Source organism: Camelus ferus, chromosome 12, assembly GCF_009834535.1.
Source record: "Camelus ferus isolate YT-003-E chromosome 12, BCGSAC_Cfer_1.0, whole genome shotgun sequence".
Taxonomy (NCBI): Eukaryota; Metazoa; Chordata; class Mammalia; order Artiodactyla; family Camelidae; genus Camelus; species Camelus ferus.
In genome coordinates this window covers 38,515,755-38,538,173 of record NC_045707.1, presented here as the reverse complement: position 1 = coordinate 38,538,173, position 22,419 = coordinate 38,515,755, and the positions used below count along the sequence as shown (strand labels likewise).

General features: G+C 43.8%; 1 protein-coding gene and 1 long non-coding RNA gene across 5 annotated transcripts in view; one reads left to right on the top strand and one right to left on the bottom strand.

The window, feature by feature from the left end:
• Positions 1-230: 230 nt before the first annotated feature.
• Positions 231-22,419, bottom strand: part of APPL2 (adaptor protein, phosphotyrosine interacting with PH domain and leucine zipper 2) — a 50,022-nt gene continuing 27,833 nt past the window's right edge. For 2 of the 4 annotated variants that reach the window (XM_032493439.1, XM_032493442.1), the window contains 13 exons: positions 20,096-20,178; positions 17,645-17,803; positions 16,010-16,198; positions 14,581-14,623; positions 14,442-14,498; positions 14,253-14,341; positions 9,356-9,514; positions 9,139-9,191; positions 7,208-7,382; positions 3,474-3,510; positions 3,120-3,260; positions 2,298-2,345; positions 231-984 (listed from right to left, as the gene is read on the bottom strand). In XM_032493439.1, the coding sequence (XP_032349330.1) occupies positions 910-984; positions 2,298-2,345; positions 3,120-3,260; positions 3,474-3,510; positions 7,208-7,382; positions 9,139-9,191; positions 9,356-9,514; positions 14,253-14,341; positions 14,442-14,498; positions 14,581-14,623; positions 16,010-16,198; positions 17,645-17,803; positions 20,096-20,178 (1,308 nt within the window). In that variant the 3' untranslated portion in view covers positions 231-909. Of the gene's footprint in view, positions 1,141-2,297; positions 2,346-3,119; positions 3,261-3,473; positions 3,511-7,207; positions 7,383-9,138; positions 9,192-9,355; positions 9,515-14,252; positions 14,342-14,441; positions 14,499-14,580; positions 14,624-16,009; positions 16,199-17,644; positions 17,804-20,095; positions 20,179-22,419 lie in introns of all 4 variants that reach the window. The other 2 variants (XM_032493440.1, XM_032493441.1) reach the window with 2 other exon arrangements.
• LOC116667687 lies at positions 1,136-8,754 on the top strand. Its single transcript, XR_004324670.1, has 2 exons — positions 1,136-1,807; positions 3,092-8,754. It is a non-coding gene; the product is annotated as an uncharacterized LOC116667687 (long non-coding RNA).

Genomic DNA, 22,419 nt, shown 5'->3' with positions numbered 1-22,419 from the left:
GCCTGGAACCAGATGTGTCAGGGTGGAAATAGGAACTTTCATACTAAGCCACATGGCCAGCTGTGCTTCAAGTGAGTTTTAAAATTAACTGGTCCCTTCTTTAAGGAGGGTCTGGCTCAGAAGAAACAGGAATTGGTAGAGCTGCACCCTGTCCATGGTGATCCAGAAGGACCATGAACTTCTAGAGTGCTGGTTCATTAAGGTTCCCATGTAAAATGAAACATCTTTTGTGGTACTCAGCTGCTAGTCTTTTTATTGCATGATGTTTGAACAGTTACCAGAACTAGACTTGCATTTCTGCTAGTGCCTGGGCCTCAAAGCACAGGGCTCATCACCTGACTGTGCAAATTAATGCTGCTAGGTCCAATTACGAGACAAGCTTGATTATAAATACACAATTTTCAGAATGACAGGCACTTAAAGCTCATTAAGTAAAATACAAAAATAGATTATATTAATAGGAAATATTTAGTGTTTATCAAATTATAAATCTAGGCTTTTACCATTTTTTTAAAAGGATACTGGAAACTGAAAAGAGATGACACTGAAATAAAGTGAACAATCTTTTTTTTTTTTTATAGATTTCATTCTGAGTGCTGAACAATGCAATCTAAGAAAAGAACTTACCACAAAGCACCTAAAATAACATTTGTAGTTGGGTATGTTGTCAACCATTTCTTACTGTTTCCCTCCCAAGTCTCAGTATCAAGGCATCAAGAGTACATTCCACAAGCGATTGTCAGCATTCTGAAACCAGGTGGTGTGCCTGTATATATCAGAGAAGTTGAAAACCCTTAAGGAGGCAGCTCTCCTTCCTGGGTGCTCTTCCCCCCAAAGGCGCAAGACAGTTATGCTTCAGATTCTGCGCCTCTGTTTTCACTTGGACTTCCATCATTGTCATCTGGTTGATCAGTTTAATAGTACATATTTTCCATCACTGGTTAGTGGTATGGACAGCATTAACTGAGCCAATGCTTCTGGATCCTGAAGTTAGGGGAGTTTAAGAAGGAGAAAAGAAAATGCTTAAAATGCACTTAAAACCCCTTTGGCTTTGCTGTCATTATGTTTGTGTTCTGTAATCTAGCCTCATGCCTTCGGACTCCTGTCTATGTGTGCCTTCAGGTGGGTCTTCTTGCATCTCTAAAAAAAAAAACTTAATCACATTACTACTTCCAGAAACTAGGCTAAGGCTTTACTTCTCAGCCAAAATATCATTTATTTAGCCAACCCAGAACCACCTTCCTGGGGAGAGTCCAGACAGGAGCTTCCTTTGCACCTAATTTAAAGAACACTTTTGTCTTTAAACACCTTTCTTTCCTCTCTTTTAATCTATACTATACCAAGAGTTGGCAAACCATGGCCATTTGGCTTAAACTACATTTTTATAAATAGTTTTACTGGAACACAGCCATGCCAGTTATTTACATACTATCTATGGCTGCTTTGGTGTTAAAACAGCAGAGTGGGTCATTGCAACAAAGATGGTAAGCCTAAAATTTATTATCTGGCCCTTTACAGAAAATTTGCCAACTCTGATCTATACCATAAAATACAAACTTGCAGTCAGTGCTTGCTATTTTTTCATGTATGTTGGTCTTAATCCTTCATCTACCTGCCCCTCCCTGATGGAACTGCACTAGTGTGACACCCATTAGCTACCATTACTATAAAGTCTGGTTCCTTAGTTACACTAGCCATAGTCAATCTGAATATTAAATAGATCATTTCTATTACTGCATTAGGTTCTGCTGGACAGTGCTGAACCAGAAGCACCCTGAGGCAGGAACCGTCTGTCTTGCTCACTGCTGTAAGTCCAGGGTTTTTCTTCCACAAACTTTGCTCTCAAACATTTGTTGTGTCAATGAAAGACTGTAAGCTGCTGATGGACAGATAGGTGTGAGAGGCTTCACCTCCAGGAAGTTTCCAGGTGACATCTGTCAGTGTTGCTGGGCCTTTGACCACTCAGGAAGGAGCAGGGCCTTAGAGCACACAGTAGACACTTAAGTTTGTATCATCTTAATTTGAAAGAAAGGAAATCTAGCCAACAACAGCAGGCAAAAAAACCTGATAAGACAGCAGGAGCTACAGCAGTGATATTTATTAAGAACTCCATGTGTTACCAGTGGCTGTAGAACTAGCTGATCGGAAGTGTTTGGTAATTAGAACGCTTAAAAGGAAATTCCAAACTTGGCCACCCTGCCTTGTGAGCATCATTTTTCTTTTTGAGCGAAATCTTAGTATGTGTACAGATGTCTCCTAAGTAGTTGTTAAACCACCACGTTTAAAATGCACCTTACCTTCTGAGCCTTAATTATTTCTTTTCCCAAATTAATAGCATAACATATCTGCAAAAGACAAGAAAAGTAGTGTTTGGCAAAGGCAGCAAAGGATAAAGAATTTTAGAAAAAAATGTGATTATGAAAGTATCAGGTCACTGCTCACGTCAACATAGGGACAGGGGACCTGGCTACAAGAGACTCTACACGGGGCTCTGAACATGAGCATCCACCTGTCTTGGTCTCCTGATGCCAGTTTGTGTGTACAAAAAATATTCAAGTTAAGTGAAAACTGAAGTTATTAAATTGTTTAAAATTCTTAACAGGATACTTTTTCTTTTCTCTCAACCATATTTCACCACTGCATGTTCATATACACAGTGGCAAACAGATACTTCCTGAAAGGGTTGATGCATTTTGATTAATTCTAAGTAGTGAATGTCAGCCACAAAGTTTTTCATACTAAAGAACACTTTAGATGTACTTTCCCGACATCTGCTTCCTCGATTTGCTACCTGAGAACAGACTTTCCTCATTGTTATTTTTGCTTTAATTTTTTTAAAAAAGAATAAATTGAGGGAAACTGCTTTTAATGTTTCCTGATATCTCTACTAAAAAATACTTCAACCATTAAATTTCGGTTGATATGTATTTTCTCCAGGGAAATTTAACCTGTCAGTTTTCTTTCAGTTGGGCCTTCCCAGGAGGTATTACTAGCTAAACTCCACAATGAAGACAGGCAGAATAGTCAGAATATCCAGGGAGGTGGTACAAAGTAACCCTTTAAACACCTTTGATTTGGACTGACATTACAGAATCTTAAAGTGAAGAAAGTAACAAGACCTTTTCGCCTTCTGAGTTGCTTTCAAAAACATATGTGCTCAGAGACTCTCCACCTGTGGATTCAGGCATGCGGACCACAAAGCCAACCAGTCTCTTGTTTTCTTGATGAGCAGCAAACTGAGTGACACTGGTAAGTTCAAACTACAAAAAAACAGGAACAGACTGACTATCAAACCACAAACTGGAATTAAAAAACAGACAAGGTCATTCTTCATGGAAAAAGTCATGAAAAATTGCACTATTAGTGGCATTTAATTTGGCAACTGTATTAAAAGTGCCTACTTTATGGTTAAGGTGGCTACAAAGGTGAATTAAAGAGTAATCATTAAAATGAGCGTGCATGCAGGTACTTACATTGGCCCTTGTTACTTGAGTCTGAGGATCTATCAACCTGAAATTTTAAGAGATTCATTATCACAAAGTTGGATAAAATTATATTACGTGAGTTTGTAGAGGTTCAGAATGGAATCACACAAATACCCTCCAAATACGAAAATATAAGGCCTGGTTGAGGGTGAGGTGAGAGCTCCATGGACCGTCCAAGGGAGCGTGTGCCGTGGTTTCTGCCTCAGCCGAACCTGTGAGGTTAGGCCTCAGGGTATCTTTATGAAAGACTAGCAGAGAATTAATTTCACAGTATTTCAGTACTTATCCAAAAAGGCAGCATTATAATTCTCCAGAAAATTCTGTATAACGTGGATGGATCACATTCTATACAGCCACCTTCCCAACATTTATTGACTGTCAGTTTCCCTTGAAGTACTGGATGAATAGATACTTATAACAATTTTTATTTTTTTTAAAACATGGGGTAGAGGTGAGAGAACAGTGAAGGGATTTTAAAACGATTCCCTATCAGTTTGGATGTAGGAGTAACTTTAAGAAGGTATTCTAGATACACTCTTAACAACATTTTAACCGTCATCTAATATAATCCAATTGATGTCTCTGGGAAGACTAACTGCATGAGAGAATTTGCTGTTACCCTATATACAGATACACATTTCTACTTTCTAACACATGGTATTATATAAGTTACTGATTTGCTTATTATGCTTGATTATTATTGATTATATGAGTTTCGTAAGTAAAAGCAAAACAATCAATTTGTTAAAAAGATGGTTATAATTCCATTTATATGAAATGTCCAGAACAGGCTCATCTATGGAGACAGCAAGATTAGTGGTCAGTGGCTGCGTAGAGCTGAGCACGTCGCAGGGAAGGAGGGAATGACTGCTGACAGAGACGGGTTTTCTTTGGGGGGATGATAAAAATGTTCTAAAACTGGTGATGGCTGCAAAAATCTGAATGTACTAAAAACAGTGGGTGAATTGCACAATGGGTGAACTGCACAATACGTAAGTTATGTCTCAAAGCTATTACCCACTGCCACAAATGGTTAGTGTTTGAAATATAGGCATTTATACTTGTTAAAGCGAGGGATTGAGAGGGCTCAGATCCCAACCTGGCTACTTACTTTATGATCTTGTGCGAATCGCCCTGACTTCTCTCAACTGCTTTGTAAAACTGGGATAAGAACCTCCGTACTTCAAAAAGGTGGTTAAGAAAATGAGAAAATGTGTATGGAATTTTAAGCTACAAAGCTAAATCAATGTTAAAGTGAGTATCAATTTAATGATTTTTAAAATCTACACCATAAATAATTTCCCTCAAGTTGGGATAACTTTCTTAGGTATTTTGTAAAATTTTTCTATACATGAAAACTTAAAACATGCATGTCATACTTTCTGAGTAACTTTTAAAAGTTTTCTGTCTAAATCAGGTAACCTGGATTTGCCTCTCAAGATCTGATTTTCTGTGTGACTTCTAGATTGTCTCATAACGTGAATTCCAGTATACAAGTGTGTGTATATATAGTGGTAAAGTACACCTGACATAAAATTGACCACTACTGATATTTAGTACATTCACAACATTGTACAACCATTACCACGGTCTAGTTCCAGAACATCCTCATCACCTCAGAAGGAAACACCATACCTGTTAAAGCAGCTGCTCCCCATTCCACCTTATTTTCACTTTTTGGCAGCTTCTCACTAACTTGCTGTCTGTTTCCACAGATTTGCCTATTCTGGATAGTTCACATAAGTGACCATACATAGTGGCTGTCGGGGCCTGCCTTCTTTCCCTTCATGTAACATGGTGATGGCTCATCCATGTTGTAGCGTGTACCGGTACTTCATTCCTTTTCAAGGCTAATATCCTACTGTATGTATATACCATGTTTTGTTTATTCATTTTTTGATCGACATTTGGATTATTTCTACCTTCTGGCTATTGTGAATAGTACTATTATATGAACGTTTGTGTACAAGTTTTTGTTTAAAGTTTTTTTCAGTTCTTTTGGGTATATACTCAGAAATGGAATTCTGAACGTTACAGAGGAACTGCCAAATTATTTTGAACAGTGGCTGAACCATCTTACGTGCCCACCAGCAATGAGTTTCAGTTTCTCCATATCCTTGCTGACACCTTTTTTTTTTTACTTTCTTTTTAAAAAATATTTATGGCCATCCTAGTAGGCATGAAGTGGTTCTGGATTTGATTTGCATTTCCCTAGTGACTCAACACTGAGCATCTTTTCATGTGCTTGTTGGCCATTAATATATCTTTATATAGAAATGTCTACTCAAGTCCTTCATCCATTTTTACCTGGGCTTCTTTCCTTTGTTGATTTGTGAGAGTTCTTTAGTTTTGATACTAGACCTTTAATTAGATATATGATTTGCAAATGTTTTCTCCCACTGTGGGTTGTCTTTGCACTTTGAGTAGTGTTTTCTGATACACTACATTTTTCACAGTGCTTTCACATGTATTTACTCTGATCTTTTTGGTTGAAATTATAAGAACAATTAAACAATGCCTATGAAAGGTTCAAGACATACTTGGAGAAAAGCCTTAAATAGGTTTTATTCATAAGAATCTCATTCTCAATAGAAGCTTTATAATAAGTGAAGAGGACTGATTTTTAATAAGTGGAAGAAACTATATTCTGATTTTTGCCAAAGCACTAGTTAACTTTTTGGAAACTACCATTTATCGAACACTTTCTACGTGCCAGTCATGGCTGTAAATGTTTTACATGTATTAATTCACTTATTCCTCATGACAACTCTATAGGGTGTGGATATGGTTGTTTTCATTTTGTAGCTGAAGAAACCAAGGCATGGAGGTTAAGTAACTTGCCCAAGTTCATACAACTAATAAATGCCACAGTCAGGAATAAGGCTCTAAAGCAGTGCTGCTGTCCCACAGAAATTTAGTGTAAGCCTCATATGTAAGTAAAAAACTTCTAGCAGCCAGTTAGAAAAAAAATGAAATGGTGAAATTAATATATACTTTATAGATCTATAATAATACCAGCTAGACATGTTACTAATATAAAAATTAAGATAGTGTGCATTCTTTTGGGGAGATAGTGTGCAATCTTAGAAATTTGGTATGTGTTTTATACTTACTACACTTCCCAATGCAGATAAGTTAGGTTTCAGGTACCAGATGGAGCCACAGTATTAGAGAGTGCAACTCTTAACAAAGCCCATGCCGACCACAACCTGACCGTCGTCTGCTGTCATTCATACAGATCTTATTACTTGAGACCCCGAAACATGCAGTTAATATGGCTTGGCTTATTTTCGACCCAACAAATACTAATCAGATCTCCCTTGTGGTGATCTAGTTGTCTCAGGCAAGCTTATGGTTCTGTTTTCACTGTTAATTAATTTTATAAATAGTATTCTCAGAGATGGAAACGAAAAAAAAATCTTCCATTTTCAAGCTCTGAGATACAGAGTAACTCTCATGATGGCATCTTTATGCACAGTAGGGTAGGATTCACTCACCACTAAAGATAACCAATTTCTAAAAAACACCAGCTCTTGTCTTTTAGGGAGCATCTTCCATTCATTGTATCTTATAAAACAAACGTAAAAAAGAGCAGAAAGAAGAGTAGCATCTTCACTTAATCAAACAAGTACTCTAGGATGAACATTCTAGATGAGTAAACGTGCCTTAAAAGAGGAGTCAGACGAAGCTGTAAGAAAGTCTGAAAATGAAGCTGAATGTACCTCAGAGTCTGACTGGTGACCATCAGATGGGATTCCGTCATCCGGAAGATGTTATGAATAGCCCGAGCAGCCAATACTTGTCTCATCGCTTCGTAAATCACTTCAGTAGTGGTGTCTGTTTTAACTGCCATTGATCCCAAAAACCGAACTATGAACATCTGTTGCAAAAGAGAATCTGCAAGAGAGCATTTTCTGCTCAGGATCACATTGACTCCCTGCCTGCCACTCCGCACACCAGAGGCAGATGTGCCGTCTGGGAACAGGCTGAAGACCTCAGGTTTGCCTTGCTTTCTGGAGGGATTTCCACCCAAACGCAAAACTCAGCTTTTATAAACCCCAAACGGACAACGCTCTGAACTGTCCACATTTGTCTGGAAGCTATTTATTAGGCTAGAAAAGCACCTTTTTTTCTTCATCTATAAAATGAAACCAAATGAACATCCTTCTAACACTAAAAATTCAGGTGACTACATCTAAGTGGCAGTATATGCATCTCACCTTTTCTCTGAAAATAAGAGCTTTTCCACCAGGCAACAGAAAATTCATTCATTACTTTGGCCTCTTACAGAGGAAAATCTATTTGAATACCTGACCTTGGGTCTCATTCAGTTAATTTACATCATTTATCGCTGAAGGGCAGTGATGATACTCCACACACTACTGGAGCTCTCAAACTCTATGAATTTTTTGGTTCTGATGAACTGACAGCACTGCCACCCTGATGATGGCACATAACCTGACAACTAGCAAGCACAACTGGAAGATCATGAAGGTTTAAAAGATCTTTTTTTTTCTGTAACAACAATTCACTTACTTCACTATCTGAAACTAAGAGGCCTACTTTTTCTTCACTTGCCCTATTAGTATCCTTGTCTCTAAAAATAACTTAAGGTTTACAAAACTTATTAGGAAAAAATAACTGATACAATGTCATAAGTGGTTACTCCCATATGAAGATAGTTTTTACAAGTCTGAAAGTTCTTTGTATAGACTGCTAACAAACTGGACCGTATGAAAAGCCAGCTATATGTAAGTGGAGAGTCAGAGTTGAGGCACAGCCTATTTTTTTTCCTTTTCCTTTTTTTAAAAATTGAAGTATATAGCTGATTTACAGCAAAGTGATTCAGTTATGCATGTACATATCTATCTATAGTTCCCTGTGCTATTCAGTAGGGCCTTGTTATCTATTTTACATATAGTAGTGTGTATCTGTTAATCCGAAATTCTTAATTTATTCCTCCCCCCACCTTTTGTGCCTAAAGCTGTAAGGAATGCCAGTTCTTAAGTCCTACTTTTAAATTTAAATGAGTGGCATTTCATTCTGATGACATTCTCAGGCTTCAGTCATGAAGCTGTGTTAAAGTGAGGTCCTGCCAGCACCTGTAATGACTAGATCGCCGTGGCTAGGCACTCAGGTTCCGCTTTGTGCAGGAGCAGGCTATGGTCAGCTCTGTTGAGTATGTTCTTACGTAAATCAGAACAACAAAAATCTGAATCTGAACTAATACTTTTTTCATGTTATCTTCAAATTAAAAAATGAGCCATTATTTGTGCATTTGGTTTTCTGAAATGAAATAGCGCATTTTTGACTCACCTAGATGGTATTTTAATGTGACCACTTTATCCTCTTTGAGTGTTTGCCATTTAGTGAAACTAGATTTAGATTTGGCAGCATTTCTATGCAGGAGTTAGAAAAAGGGTATGGATGTGGCTAATGGTACCACAGGGGTAGGAAATCTGTCAGCCTCCCCCTGACCTGCCCTACGGCATGTGTCCTAATGAGTTTTCACAGAGGACACCACATCTGTGGGTCATAATTTCAACTCCTATTCCAATTCATAGCTCTTTAGAACATGACTTCACATCTTATTTCAGTGGCCCTGGTCACTTTGTGCCAGGGAAAGAACGAGCACACAAGAGTGGCCACTTACCTTCTGCTTCTGGAAACGTATCATCCTCAGTTTCACCAAAAGGGTTGGCACGCCTAGGAGAACAGCCAGAGTCAACCATCCTGATGGTGTGGGCTAAAAGGACACCTAACATTGAACTCTTAAGTCAGAAGGCGGCGGTCTTTGGAGGTGAGTGGGGACACAAGAGATGTTAAATTTATTTTCATTTCTCCCAGAGTTAACCCCCCTGAGCCCATACCTGCTCCCTCTGTTCTGATCAAGGAATTCTGTAGCAGGAAGCACAATATCAAATTGAATGGGTGTTCCAGGTGCAATTAGTTGTTCCACTTCAGGTATAATGCCTGCTGCTTTGGGAACAATCTTGTCATTTTCCATCTGTGAACTTTGCAGGTTCTGGCTGGAGTACAAAATAGGAAAAAAAAAATTAAATCTTTTAACCATAAGCCTTTAAAATCAAATGAATACATGTTGAATGCTGATGTGACTTTTACAGATAGGTAAAGGAGATTTAACCCACTCTACAAATAAATCTTCGTGAAATGTCATCCATGTCCATGGTTAAAATCCTTTAGCTCTCCCCATGACCCAGAGTTAGTCCTGGTGCACAGCATTCTGCCTTGTGTTAACTGCTTACTAGATTACCTATTAATTTCCTGTTTGTATCTTTCTCCCTTTGAGACAGGTTTTTGAGGGCAGGGGCTGTAGCTAAATCCTATTTATTACTTGGTACATAATAGGAACTCAAAAATGTTAATGAATAATACATCTTGGCCTAGCATTCACGCACCTGGCTCTCCTTTCTCCTGGGAGCCTCCCTCTCCTGCTCCCTTCACACACACCCCAATAGAGCTCCACCAGACACGCCATGTGCTCTTCCTCATTTCTGGCTCCATCATGGTTCCGCTGCTTGCCGGCTCTCTGTACTTCAAACACCAGCTCATATCCTCATTCATCCACTAGGCCTTTCAAGCCAGCCTGACCGTGTCCTTCCTCTGCGGTCCTGCGGTTCTCACGAAGACAGTCTTGGACCTCTCTGTGCCTCCAGAGCTTAGCACTGTACCCACATGGGCTGTTTTGAGATTGTGGCACATAAAAGAAGAGTACCATCTATGTAGTGATTAATCATGTGCCACGTGTCAGAATGCTGTATTTAACCTTTCATATGTTCATAATCTTTTCTCCCCAGCTAGAGTGTAAATGCCTTTGAGGGCCAAGGAATGTCAGTGTATTTTGATTTTGTACATTATTTGAACTGTAAAAAGACTCTCAATATCTTTCCATTCATTTGGGTATTTTGTTCATCAGTATTCAAAATTTCTCAAAGTATGTCTTAGTTATGTATGAAACATAACTATATTGTATGAAACTTTTATAATACCACTTGATGAATGAGCATAATGAATGGAAAGAGGGTAGAAACACAGTAGACAGACTGGTAGATAGTCACTGGTAGATAGTCAGACTGGAGAGACACTTAGTTTAAGCTCCACTGTTAACAGAAAAGGAAACCAAAGCCTCTAGAGAAACTGAGAAATGGCACTCAGTTATCTGGTGGGTGAGCCAGATTAAGAACTGAGGTCTCACAGCCAGTATAGTGCTTTCCTACAGCCTCACACTGCTACAGTCACCAAAATGAGAGAATCATATCTGCTATTTGATGCAGTCTGTAAAAAGAGAGGAGTATGGTTTAGTAAGTGAAGCACTGGAGGAAGGCATGAGTAGAAGCTTCAAGGGGAGGAAGCAAGTCCTAAGCCTTTGGCTCCCCGGAGGCTCTAAGGGGAGATGACACAGGGAAGACAGGATGGGGCCAGGTTGTAGAGGGCTGTAACACCATCAGGTGGGGTCTAACTTGACTTCTGCATGTAGGGAGCCACTGAAGACTCTGAACAGAGGAATGAAAGGATGCAGACTAGAGCATCACCTGTGATCTGCAGGTCACCAGCTCTAGTGGACACTGATCATCATCCTGCTTGATCTCTCAAAGCACCTAACATACTGACCTTGCCTCCTTGAAAGTTTTCTTTCTTGGTTTCTGCTGATGCCTCACTTTATAGGTTTTCCTCCTACTTTTCCTGATGTTTCTTAGTGCCTTTTGCAGGCTCCTTCTTTACTCCACACATTGGACTTCTTCAGGCTTCTGTCCTAGGCTCCTCCCTCGATGATCTTTTCTCCTGCCATTTCCATGCTGATGGGCTCCCAATTCAGACTCAGCCCAGACATTGTCTTTACACTCCAGGCTTGTATCATTAGTTGACTGATTACCAGACGATATACTGGAATGCTTCACAAGGCACTCAAACTTACCATATCGAAGACTGAACTCTGGATACTGACTACCAGCTCTTTTCATGTCTTTAAACACTAACCACCATCTGCCCAGGTGCTCAACCCAGACTCTGGTCATCCATTGCTTTGTTCCTTTCCTTCCATTCCACATCTCATATATCGCACATCCTGCAGATTCTGCCTTCAAAATAAGACCCAAATCTGTCTACTTTTCATCTCCTCTGCCACGATCCTGGATTAAGACACCATCATCTTCCCTTGGACTAATGCTACAAACTCCTCATTGGATACCTACTTGCCCAGCTCTGCATTCTGCGTCCTCCACACCAGACGGAGCTGACCTTGGAAACTGTACACTGGATACACACACACCCCTCCCTCCTAAAACCCTTCCACAGCTCCCCGACCCCCTGACCATTACTTTCTTTATGATCCGTCCCTGCCACGATCTGGCCCCGCCTCCTCTTGCTCTGGGATCTCCCTTTGCTGACCATCTCCTTTCATTGGTCTCCTTTCATTTCCTGAAAGATGCCAAGCTCGGTTCAGCCATTTAGCCTCCACATCTGCCGCCAGGAATGCACTACCTCTGGCTTTTTGCAAGGAGGCTACTTCTCATGTTACTTCTCAGTTTAAATATTGTCTCGACAGATAGGCCCTAAATAGGTCTCCTTGTTACTCTCCGTGACAGCACCCTTGTCTTTAACATAATGGTGCTTTCCTCCATTTTCACTCAGTGTTTGTTTACCTACTGCCTGTCTTCCCTTCCAAGTCTGTATGTTTCATGGTCTAGCTCAGTACCTGGGCATATACTGGAGACTTAACATCTGTTGAATAGCTGGATAAATGAATGAGTATTAGATATGAGTAACCACAGAATGAGGGAAGGCCACACGTGATACTTGCTTGGAAGTGAACGGCAGTTTGTTCCTAAGAACATAGTTTTTCTGCTTCAACCCCCAACCCAGTCATCAAAACATTTCTTATTTGTAATGAGTTGACCCTAAGGGAGCTAGTACCCCTCCCCTTCATAGCTCTGGAGCCATCTGACAGCCCCATCCGCCACCTTTCCACTCTTTGGGTTGATTCAGCTGGCTGGCTAGTCACTCTTTTCCTAGGGGTTCTTGTCCCTTCTATGGGGTCTTTTCTAAGAATGTGATTTACTTACTCTAGTACAGAGGAGAAAAATTAGTTACTGAATAATTAAATCTGAGTTGCAAACTGTTTCTTAGAAAACCAGTCACCTCCTAATTACTAACATGAACTAAACTTCACATTGGCACCCTAGGGAGACAGCATTTTAGAGCTGGAAGAGGCCTTGGAGGTGGTCTGATTTCTCTCATCTTATGCCAAAAAGCTGAGGAGAGGCCCAGAAAGCTGATGACTCACTCAGGGACACCCAGCTGTGTTCAAAGCAGAGCTGTTATTAAAACCATGTCCCCTAATTCCAAATTGAGTGTAGTGTTCTCCACTCTGTCCCTCTGACATTTGTGTGCCTTTACAGAGAGAGATGCATTTGCCCAGTACAAGGCTCACAGATTAGCCCACTGGCTGGATCTTCCTTTCTGTTTCTATTCATAAAGTGCTTTCCTTAGAGCAGTACTCTGTAAGCATGCTGCTTGCATAAACTGTTCCGTCCTTAAATTACGGCGCTGGAGTGTCCTCAGACTTGGTGCCTCTTCCCCGTTTTTATTACTTTTGTTCAGGTTCTCATGTTCCGCTTCACAGCTGCTACTGCAGCGACGTGCAGGGGGCCCCTCTGCCCCTGCCCTCTGAGACCAGCCCCGACCCGGTCCGTCCTTGCCGGTGCTGCCTAGCAGTCTGCCCAGTGCTCCTGACTACGCCTCCCCTCTTCAAAGCCTGCAGTCCTGCTCTGGGGCCTGTGACTCCTGAGCAGGGCACCTAGTCTGTGCATGGTCAGATCCAGCCTATTTTTTGCTTTATCTTCCGCTGTTCCCTCTCACATGTCCAGTGTCAGGTGTGTGAACACCGGCTCCACTGCACAGCACCAAGACCCTGGGAAGTTACTTAACCATTCTGAGCTTTCCGATAACTTTGTTCTGAAGTCAGACAATATCTGTAAAACATGAAACAGGGTTCTTTCTACCACACCACTAATGGTGGAGGCCAAACACAGTCGTGATGTTAATCTACCCTCGTCAGCATAACAGATGATACAGCCTTCTGTTGTTTAACCAAATGGAAACTCCCGTAAGATAAAAGGGGGCATTTCTGGAATAAATCCTGAAGCAGTATTCAAAACAGGAGGAAAGCTGTATGTGTGAAAATGCTTTCTATAAATGGTAACAGCAAAATAAAGGGGAGACAACCTAAATATTCAAATAGCCAATAATAATAATGATAGAATAGTGTGTAGTTAAAGGAATAATTATTAAAAATGAAAACATGAAAAATACATATGGTGAAATAAATGCACACATGAAAATACCAGTATATGCTGATAAGGTCTGCACAGAAACATGGTCACACAAAAGGTGATTTTCTTATTAAAAAAATTTTGTTTTGGTTCCACAACTTTGCTGATGCTGATACAGAATGTGGGCAGACATCCTGACTAGGACACTCAACTGCGTGTGCTGTTCACTCAGACTGCAGCCGCACAGTCCGGGGGAAGGATGCGGGTGTGGAAATCAGACAGCTTTCAACCCATTTGTGGTGGGAACATGGGCAAAATACTTACCCTTTCCTGGTCTGAGCTGCTGCTTCTGTGGAACATGGCTGAACACCAGACCACCGCTGGATGGTTTGTAAGGGTGAAATTCCTAATACATGTGTAATTCAATACACAGTTTGTCTCCAGAAAAGCTAGCTTTCTTTTGTCCTTTAGTTACCTGGGGCAGGAGTTTTCTTGTTTTCTGGCAAAACTTGTAATGGGAGTCACTGCTTGGAGAGCCGTCTGATTCAACTTGATGGCGACTGCCTGAAAATCCACAGGAAGACATGCTCAGTTCCGGGAGGTGGACGCTTACCTTTCACACTGAGAAAAGGGCTGAGATGCAGGTAAGGCAGCTGTGAGTTACCTCTGGGTTGTCAGTCAGGTAGATCTGTCTGGAGATGTTGTTTACCGCACATATCCACTGTGGAAGACATTAAAAAACCCGCTGAATCCCAAAGTCACCCGCTATACTAGAATAGAAGTGAAACGAACAAGACTTTTACCTCTTCGTTTTCCTTTCTGCTTTCTGCCTGGAGGATTATTCCCCTGAAATAAAATATATCTAAGTCAGTGCTTCCCAGATCTCAGTCACTGAGGATTATTCTACATAACCTGAACTCAGCTGGCATCCAGAAAGGGAAGGGCCAGGAAGGCAGCATGACGGGGAGGAAACAAATAGGGTTCTGGGTCTGGCTCTGCTGTTCATGGACAATGTGATCTTGGACACGCTTCCTTTCCCTGGGCCTCCAGCTTTCCCATCTATAAAATGAGCAAGCTGGACTCAGACCTACTAGCCCAAGTCATGATTCTACAGTGTGGGCCATCTTGCTGGCCCTGCTTAGATGATCCAGTGCACACAGGACTGTGGCCCCGCCACTCGTGCAACCAAACCCAGAGAAGGAATCAGCAGTCATTCCGCTCTATCTGCATACATAAGGCCGGGGAATAAGATACTAATAAGACTGCCCTGCTTTTACGGAGGCTTCACTCTTTAAAGGGACTCTGCATCTGCCTGTTCCTCTGTTCCTCGTCTCATCTATGGGAGGTGGGGGACATAGATCTCATCCCTGTTTCTTATCTGAGGAAACCCAGGGCCAGAGGAGTTAAGTACCGCCTGGGACGGTGACTAGAGTCCAGAATCTTCATTCCCAGGTCATTTCTCGTCACCTAGGGAAGAATGATGTCTAAAAACACCCTGCCATTCTGAGAGAAGACAGTCAACACCGTACGAACACCACCCCTCTCCCGAACATGCTACTGTTTAAATAAACTCTCAACTTAGAAGCCCAACAGAGAAAGCCAGTGCAAGCAGAGAAGCTCTGACTGAGGATGGGGCCACTCCCTGAGCAGTCGGGAACCACTACTCTATGTGAGGGGGTGCCCCTGGGAGGGGATCTGCCGTGATGATACAAGGCTGCCATTCTGAAAGCATGACCTCCCCTGGGCCCACGGGGTGCATGGCAGGGCATGGGGACAGCGTGTTCGCCAGTGGTACTGCAGTGGAATGTACTGTCCACATCTCCTGTGTCAGCTGGAAAAATGGCCTCCTTGGGCAGGTGTTCCGTACCCACTCTCCTCATCCCTGCCCCGCTGTGATGCAGACGCGAAGGCTAAGTAGGAACAGGCGAGGAGCAGCCGCGGCTGCACCTCGGGTATGCGCGGACAACAAGCTCCTTCTATCGCCCTCTCACACATGCAGGTCATCTCTCTTCCGAGGCCACAAACCCTCCCCAGGACATCTTAAATAAGGCAGGCTGGATTCCATATGGTCCTGTGGGCTTGCTTAGAGGGCACAAAACCCCAAAAGGTCAATAACACCCAGAGCGGGGCTGCTCCCATGGAGGGCGGGCACAGAGGAATGACCCAGGAGGTCCTGGGCAGAAGTGGAGTCACTACACCTGTTTGCCCCCAAATAAAACCCGAGCATCATACGATTTTCCATTGGGAGTGGTGATCTGAAAGCAGTATCGTCGGTCCTCACAATCCACCGCCATCACTGAGCAGTTGTCCAGGTCCTGGATCAAGCCTCCAGCCACGGCGCCCCTCGGCTGACACATGAGATTCCCGCCTTGGGTGAAGAAGTAAAGCCTCTCCCAGGTGGTGGTGACCAGCCCTGTTTTACTGTAAAAATTGTTTTCAAAAGCCCATTAGTACTAGGAAGCATGAGCAGCACCTCAAAGTCTTTCTGCCTTTTTGTGGGTACTGGCAGCATTTGAGAAATAATGTTTCTTTAAAGTAAAACTGCCCTGAAAAGATTCAAGTGCAGAGAGTAGCAAAAGAGTGGTACAGTTTAGCTTGAATGAGCTGGGAGGTTCTGGGCTCTGTCCCGACGGGAGATGCCAGGCCCAGGGCCAACTCCAGTCTGTGGGTGGGGTGTGCCTCCCCCACTGCAGCCAGACTCTGGCTTCTAAACCTGACATGTGGAAACAGAACTGGCCCATCACCATCAGGAACTGAAAACCTGGAAGATCGTGTCCCTAAGACACAGAGCTGAACTGCTCTAAATCTAGCTGGAGTCACCAGGGTCACCTCAGCTCACAGCACACCCCCTGAGTCGTGGGGACTTTACCATATTGGGTTTTGTTCCAGCTAGATGTTATTCTGTTTTGTGGGCTGCTTACAAGAGAAAAATCCAGTTCCTGGCAAGTAAGACCAGAACCTTGTGGAGTTTTCTATTTGTACAGGACTAAAGGAGACATTTGGTTTGCGATCTGAACAAGCTATACAGACCTCTGAAGAGCTCCACCCCGGGAAGAAAACAGCTGGCAATTCCATTTGGGGGATATCAAATATATTTACCTGACTCAGTATTTACTGAGTAACAACTATGTACGAGGCACCAAGTTTCCTCTCAATAATTATAATTTCCGAAAATGGCAATAGCTAACATTTAAGTGCTTACTACCTGCTAGGAATTACCTCGGTCACTCTTTGTAACCACTTTATGAAGTAGTGCAATTTTCAGCTCTATTTTACAGACGAAGTGATGGGGGGGGCCCAGCCTGGCCCAGCCAGAGTGTCTGACTGAGTCGGAGCTCAGCACCGCACCTGACAGCATCCCCCCTCTGCTCTTAGGCACAATTAAACCTGCACATCATCCCTTTAGTTCATAGTGGACCTGAGGGTTAATATGTGATTCAGTCTATATAAACCTACATGACTCTGAAAGCTTCCTGGCCCTTAGACTCTGGCCTCAGTAGGGGGGTCACTAGCACTGCTCTCACCCGTCAGGGGCCTCGGGGAGGGGTCTCAATGGTCTAAGATGATGACAGTTAAGAGGAATCTATCCTCAAATGGCTATGGTGATCAGGGGAGGGGTGGCCTGTGATATCTTGGAGCCCACGCACTGGGTTCTTACTCACATGACTGTTTCAAGCCCCATCTCTCCGTGCAGTGTGGGACCTGGGCCCAGAGACTTCCTGTGTGCCAGGTGGGAGGGGCGCCGTGGCAGGGGTTCTTCCCCAACCTTGCACACCCCCGCCCTCTTTGGGGCACTTAGCAGATGCTCTTTAGCCCCTCCTAGGGAACACAGATTTCAGGAAAAGAGACAGGCAGTGGCACTCTCACTTTCTAAGATTAAGGTAGCCAGCTTTCTGGATGAGGTTCCTGTTGATCTGTGGTGCAGCCACATCAAAGTCCGGAGTGTAAACAGATTCGTCAAGGGAAAGTAATTCTTGCTGGGATGCCCGCATCTTTTCCGCCTCAGCTTCCAGTTCCACCTGGATGCTTGATACAGAAAGTGTCAGGTCAGTCACTTGTCGCTGGCCGACCCAGCGCTACTGAGCAGCAGATGGCAGAGGCCCCACCCTCCACTCCACCCCATGCCAGCTCCCTGCCTCACACAGGAGCCACAATGCTCCACCTGTCTCCAGGGCCCCGAAAGCTGGAGGTCACAGGACTCAAGTCTGTGTTACCATGAGCGTTTACGTGACTGCTGTTTCTAAACAGAGCATATAGCAAATACCACTGGATGATGCCTGAACCCAGTTAATTTCTCAGCTGACAAGTGGTATCCATGCTCAAAACTGGTGATGCAAATTTTAGAAGATGACCGCATCCTCAGGAGCCACATATGCTGGCAGCCTGTCAAAGTGCCAGAAAGGCAAGAAGGAAAGGGCAGTCATTCATGCCCCTACCCCTACCCCCAGTTCAGGCAGGAGGGGAGGAGACAGCCACTGGAGACAGGACAGTGACCAGGCCATGGTACCAAGATACAGCAACACTTTTCCTTTTATGAAAGCCATACAACTGCCCCAAGGCGGCGTGGACTGGCCAGCCTGCAAAGGTCTCCCATGGCTGGCTTTCATCTCCTTGTGTCCTGAGGTGTGGAAAATGAGAATTCTTAAATTGAGTGCTTTAGCTGTTCAAACCAGTGTTTTAAGCACTACTAGGTTCAGTTGGGAACCCTGCCTGCTGCCCTCTTAACGAAATACGACTCCTTAGGCAACAGAAGCACGACTCACAGAACTAGACCCAACCCCAGAGAGGGCTGTGCCGCCAGGGCATTAACGCCCTGTCAGGGAACCGTCGGAGCGGCCAGGGCTGCAGGTCGGCTGGCCTAGTAACGGCTCACAGAAACTCTGACAGGAGGAAGGGTGTAGGCTCTAGGCCTGCATAAAGAGTACACTCGGCAGCATCTCAAAAATGGGCACAAATGTCCGGCCATCCATTAATATAAAAACCTAGTGCGCGAAAATAATCTGAAGCAGAGCCAGTTCTCTCAGAAGCAGAGAAAGCATGAAGTTCTGAGAGTTAGGATGAGAAAGAGACACAGGTAGGGGAGAGGGTTCCGAAGTGACAGGTTTAATAGGCTCCCTTCTTTCACTTTCTCCTGACAGTCCCGGGGGCTGACCATCCAACTAAAAGGCAGGACGTTGAACTCAGATTTCACAAACTGCCTTCTAGCGTAATTCTACATCTAAGCTGCATCACTCACTGCTGTCAGCGATCAGGGAAAAACAGCTCAGGGGCTTTCTGGAAGGAATATATACTTTTCTGAACGACAACTCTCCCCTCATGTCTATACGAACACTCAGCACTGGTTTTCTTGGGATTCATTCTTTACTTTCAGCATTTTAGGGAGACTTCTGCCTAAAGAGATTCCACTGCTTGGCCCTCTTAAGGAATTTCGAAATGCAACATCCTCAAGAAAGTGAACAACATTCTCTTCATTTTTCCACACAAAAACAAAATCCTATACTTTTATTTCCATTTTGTATATTTACTTACGTACCATAGCTATACATACAGAGAGACATTATTTCTATACTCCAGAGATCGTGAGGGGTACTGTGGGAACCACGCGTCTGTGGGGTACTGACATGAGCCTGGTGCTGGCGGCGCCTGGGCGCCTCCTCTGAGCTCAGTACTGTGGTCACTGAGGACAGGGAGCAACGGAGCGACAGCAGCCACAGCATCAATGAACGCGGGCAGGACGGTCTGAAGAGATGCTGTACTTTTTGAAAATAAACATCTGCAAGGGTGAACTGCCGTTTGTTAAATTAATTCAAAGGCTTAATGCCTTACTCATCTATTGTCAATTAATGTGATGCTAAGTTTCCTAAAAAGTTGCCGCACTTCCGGCTACTAACCCCATCAGCTCTTAAAGAAAAAAGCAGGCAGCTCTTCTAAATCCACAGCACATCTAAACCAGACTCACAGGCTATAACATGTGAAGCCTGAACATTAACACAAGGAGGTCCTAAGAATAGACACTTGGATTTCATGGGAACGTGGGCGTTTTCATCTTTCACTTAGTCTTCTAGTGTAGTAGGTAGGACTGTGGGCCCCACACCCGCCGACAACTGCAGACATCCTTACTTTTCAACCACACTGTTCATAAATAACAGCAGCTGAGAAGGTGGCGCCGTTTCTGAGAGTTCACAGACCAGAGTGGGATGGGGGCTCCGTGGGACCCTCTGCGGTCAAGACACCGCCCCACCCACCCACCTCCCAGAGAGGCTGATTCAGTGGGAAAGGCAAAAAGCACATGAGATTCAAAGCAGAGTGCAGCATTACCTTTGAACCATGGCTGCCACGGAGGATAAGAAGCTGTCCATGCTTTGGGAAAACATCTCTGCTCCCTTCTTAAAAAAGTTAACCTGAAAGAGAAAATTATGATATTCTGAAAGCCATCTGGGAAAGGTGATCGGTGAATTCATTAACTGTGAGACTGACAGCGGGAGAGTGGCAGACACTGGCCGGCCCTCCGGGCCCGAAGCGCTTGCTGCCCCTCTCCCACCTCACTGGCTAAGAGTTACTCCCAAAGCCCCAAGTGCATTTGCAGTGAGGACGGTGAATCCTGCTAACTTACTGAAGACCTGTAAAGAGCAGGAATAATGTAAGAGCTTGGTACAAACCACCTCATCAGTAACTACTACTGATAACTACTTTGATATTATCATCATCAGCCTTTCTCCCGCGTGAATTCTAGTTAGTCAGTTTCCTGAGGACAAGGATTTGGTCTTATTCACCTTCACATCTCCAGGGGCTAAACTGGTGTGTGGCCAATGACATGCACAACACCAGCAAGAAGCAGATGAGCAGCCTGAGGCTCAGGGAAGTGAAGGCCACCAATGACTGACCCTGTTCACTGAGCCACGTGTGACTCTGAAAACGGGCTGGACGGACGGCAGCTTGGATGTGATACGGCAGAGGGCAAACTGGGCTGAAGACCCAAAAAGCCTCTTTCAACCCTGACGTCAACTTAAAGGGGACAGTGGATGTGAAGGACATGCAGGGCTCTGACACTGCCCAGGTGCTGGACACAGGGAACAGGGCCCTCCTGCTCCCCGATGTTCCATGATGGATCCGCCCTCCGGCCAGGGGAGGGGGGCCCGGCACATCTGAGGACTGTACAGTTTGAAAATGAAAACTGCAGTTGCTGACTTTCTGGAAACCAACAGAAGGAATTCCTTATTTCCTGTGACTCCTGTGTATTCACTTTCCTGAGAGTTTGGGTCCCTGACAAACTCTGAAGGGCAGGGGCAGGGGAAAAAGAGAAAGAATTCTGTGCACTGCTGTTATCTGCAACCATCCTGCCCTGAAAAGCAGAAGTTTCCATTTCTTTCTATAGCCACAGCTTTAAAAAAAAATCCCAACATTGGGTGTGAACTGCTCCATTTTCCATCCTATTATAGAAAGATAACAGGTGTAAACCTGAGCTATGAAAAGACAAGACATTCAGCCTGGACATGGATGCTCTCCCATGCGATGTGGGTGCTACTGCAGCTCTTGATCTGGAAGCAGATTTGCCCTGGGCAGTGGGCATGGAAATCAGCCTCTCACCTGTAGGAGGCTAGTAGGTGTTACTGGCACAGTTCTGACATCCTTACACAGGGTTCCCCGGATCCCCTGGGGAAGTAAGTACACCAGTGTCCTCAGTTTTCACAGTACACAAACATGATGATCATGAACATCCCAACGCACGGCACAAGTGCAGGGAGGTGTTCTGGCCCCACAATCTCAGAATCATACAGAGACCAACACTGTAAATTTCATGCTGAATCCCTGAAATTTTCAGTACCAAGGTCTGTTACGTGAGCACTCTACTTTTCCAAGGGCACAACATCATGGTGGCCTTTCCTCTCCTCCTCCTCCCTGAACTCCTTGGAATTTACACTCTAAGTCCATGTTTCAGCTCCTCTGCTATTCTGCAAATGCCTAGGGCAGGGACTCACAGAATCCCTAAAAAAAAAAACCTGACGAATAAATGAATGGAAGGAAGGGGATATGGTACTGGCTCCCATAGCCACATTACATAGACTTGTCCTGTAAATACACCACCAGACTTCACTTGTGTGTTCTCATTAACCTGTACAGATTACAAAATCTCACTCTGATTGCAGGCATGAGGACTGAATCATGGTCTAATTGAAAACCTGCTTAATGAGGGCCAGGGAAGGAAGAAATGGAGTCAAACCACCTACATCTGATTCAGTGGAACATGATCCAAAGACCAAAGTTCATGGGCCTTTGTGAACAGCAGGAAGTTTAATGGTCATATGACCATCAGCCAACAAAGGACACTCCATAGGCACTGGTTTAAGAGGGCTGGTGAGGCAGAAGGACAGCAAATGCTTTGGAATCATCCAAAAGATTCATGCTGTCACAAAACCACCTGGTCTACGGGAAGGATCTATAGTTTTCATCAGGATTAAAAAGCCTGCAGGGTGAAGGACTGTTTGGTCTTCTGTCTTGAAATCTGGATACTTTTCATATGGCAAATGAAACATGCTGTCCTCAGTCCTCAGAAATGCTGCTGCCACCACCCACCAACGACAATGCACTCTGTCCTGCCCTCCTAGGTACGGGGGCTACCCGGGGCTACTGTGCCCACAGCC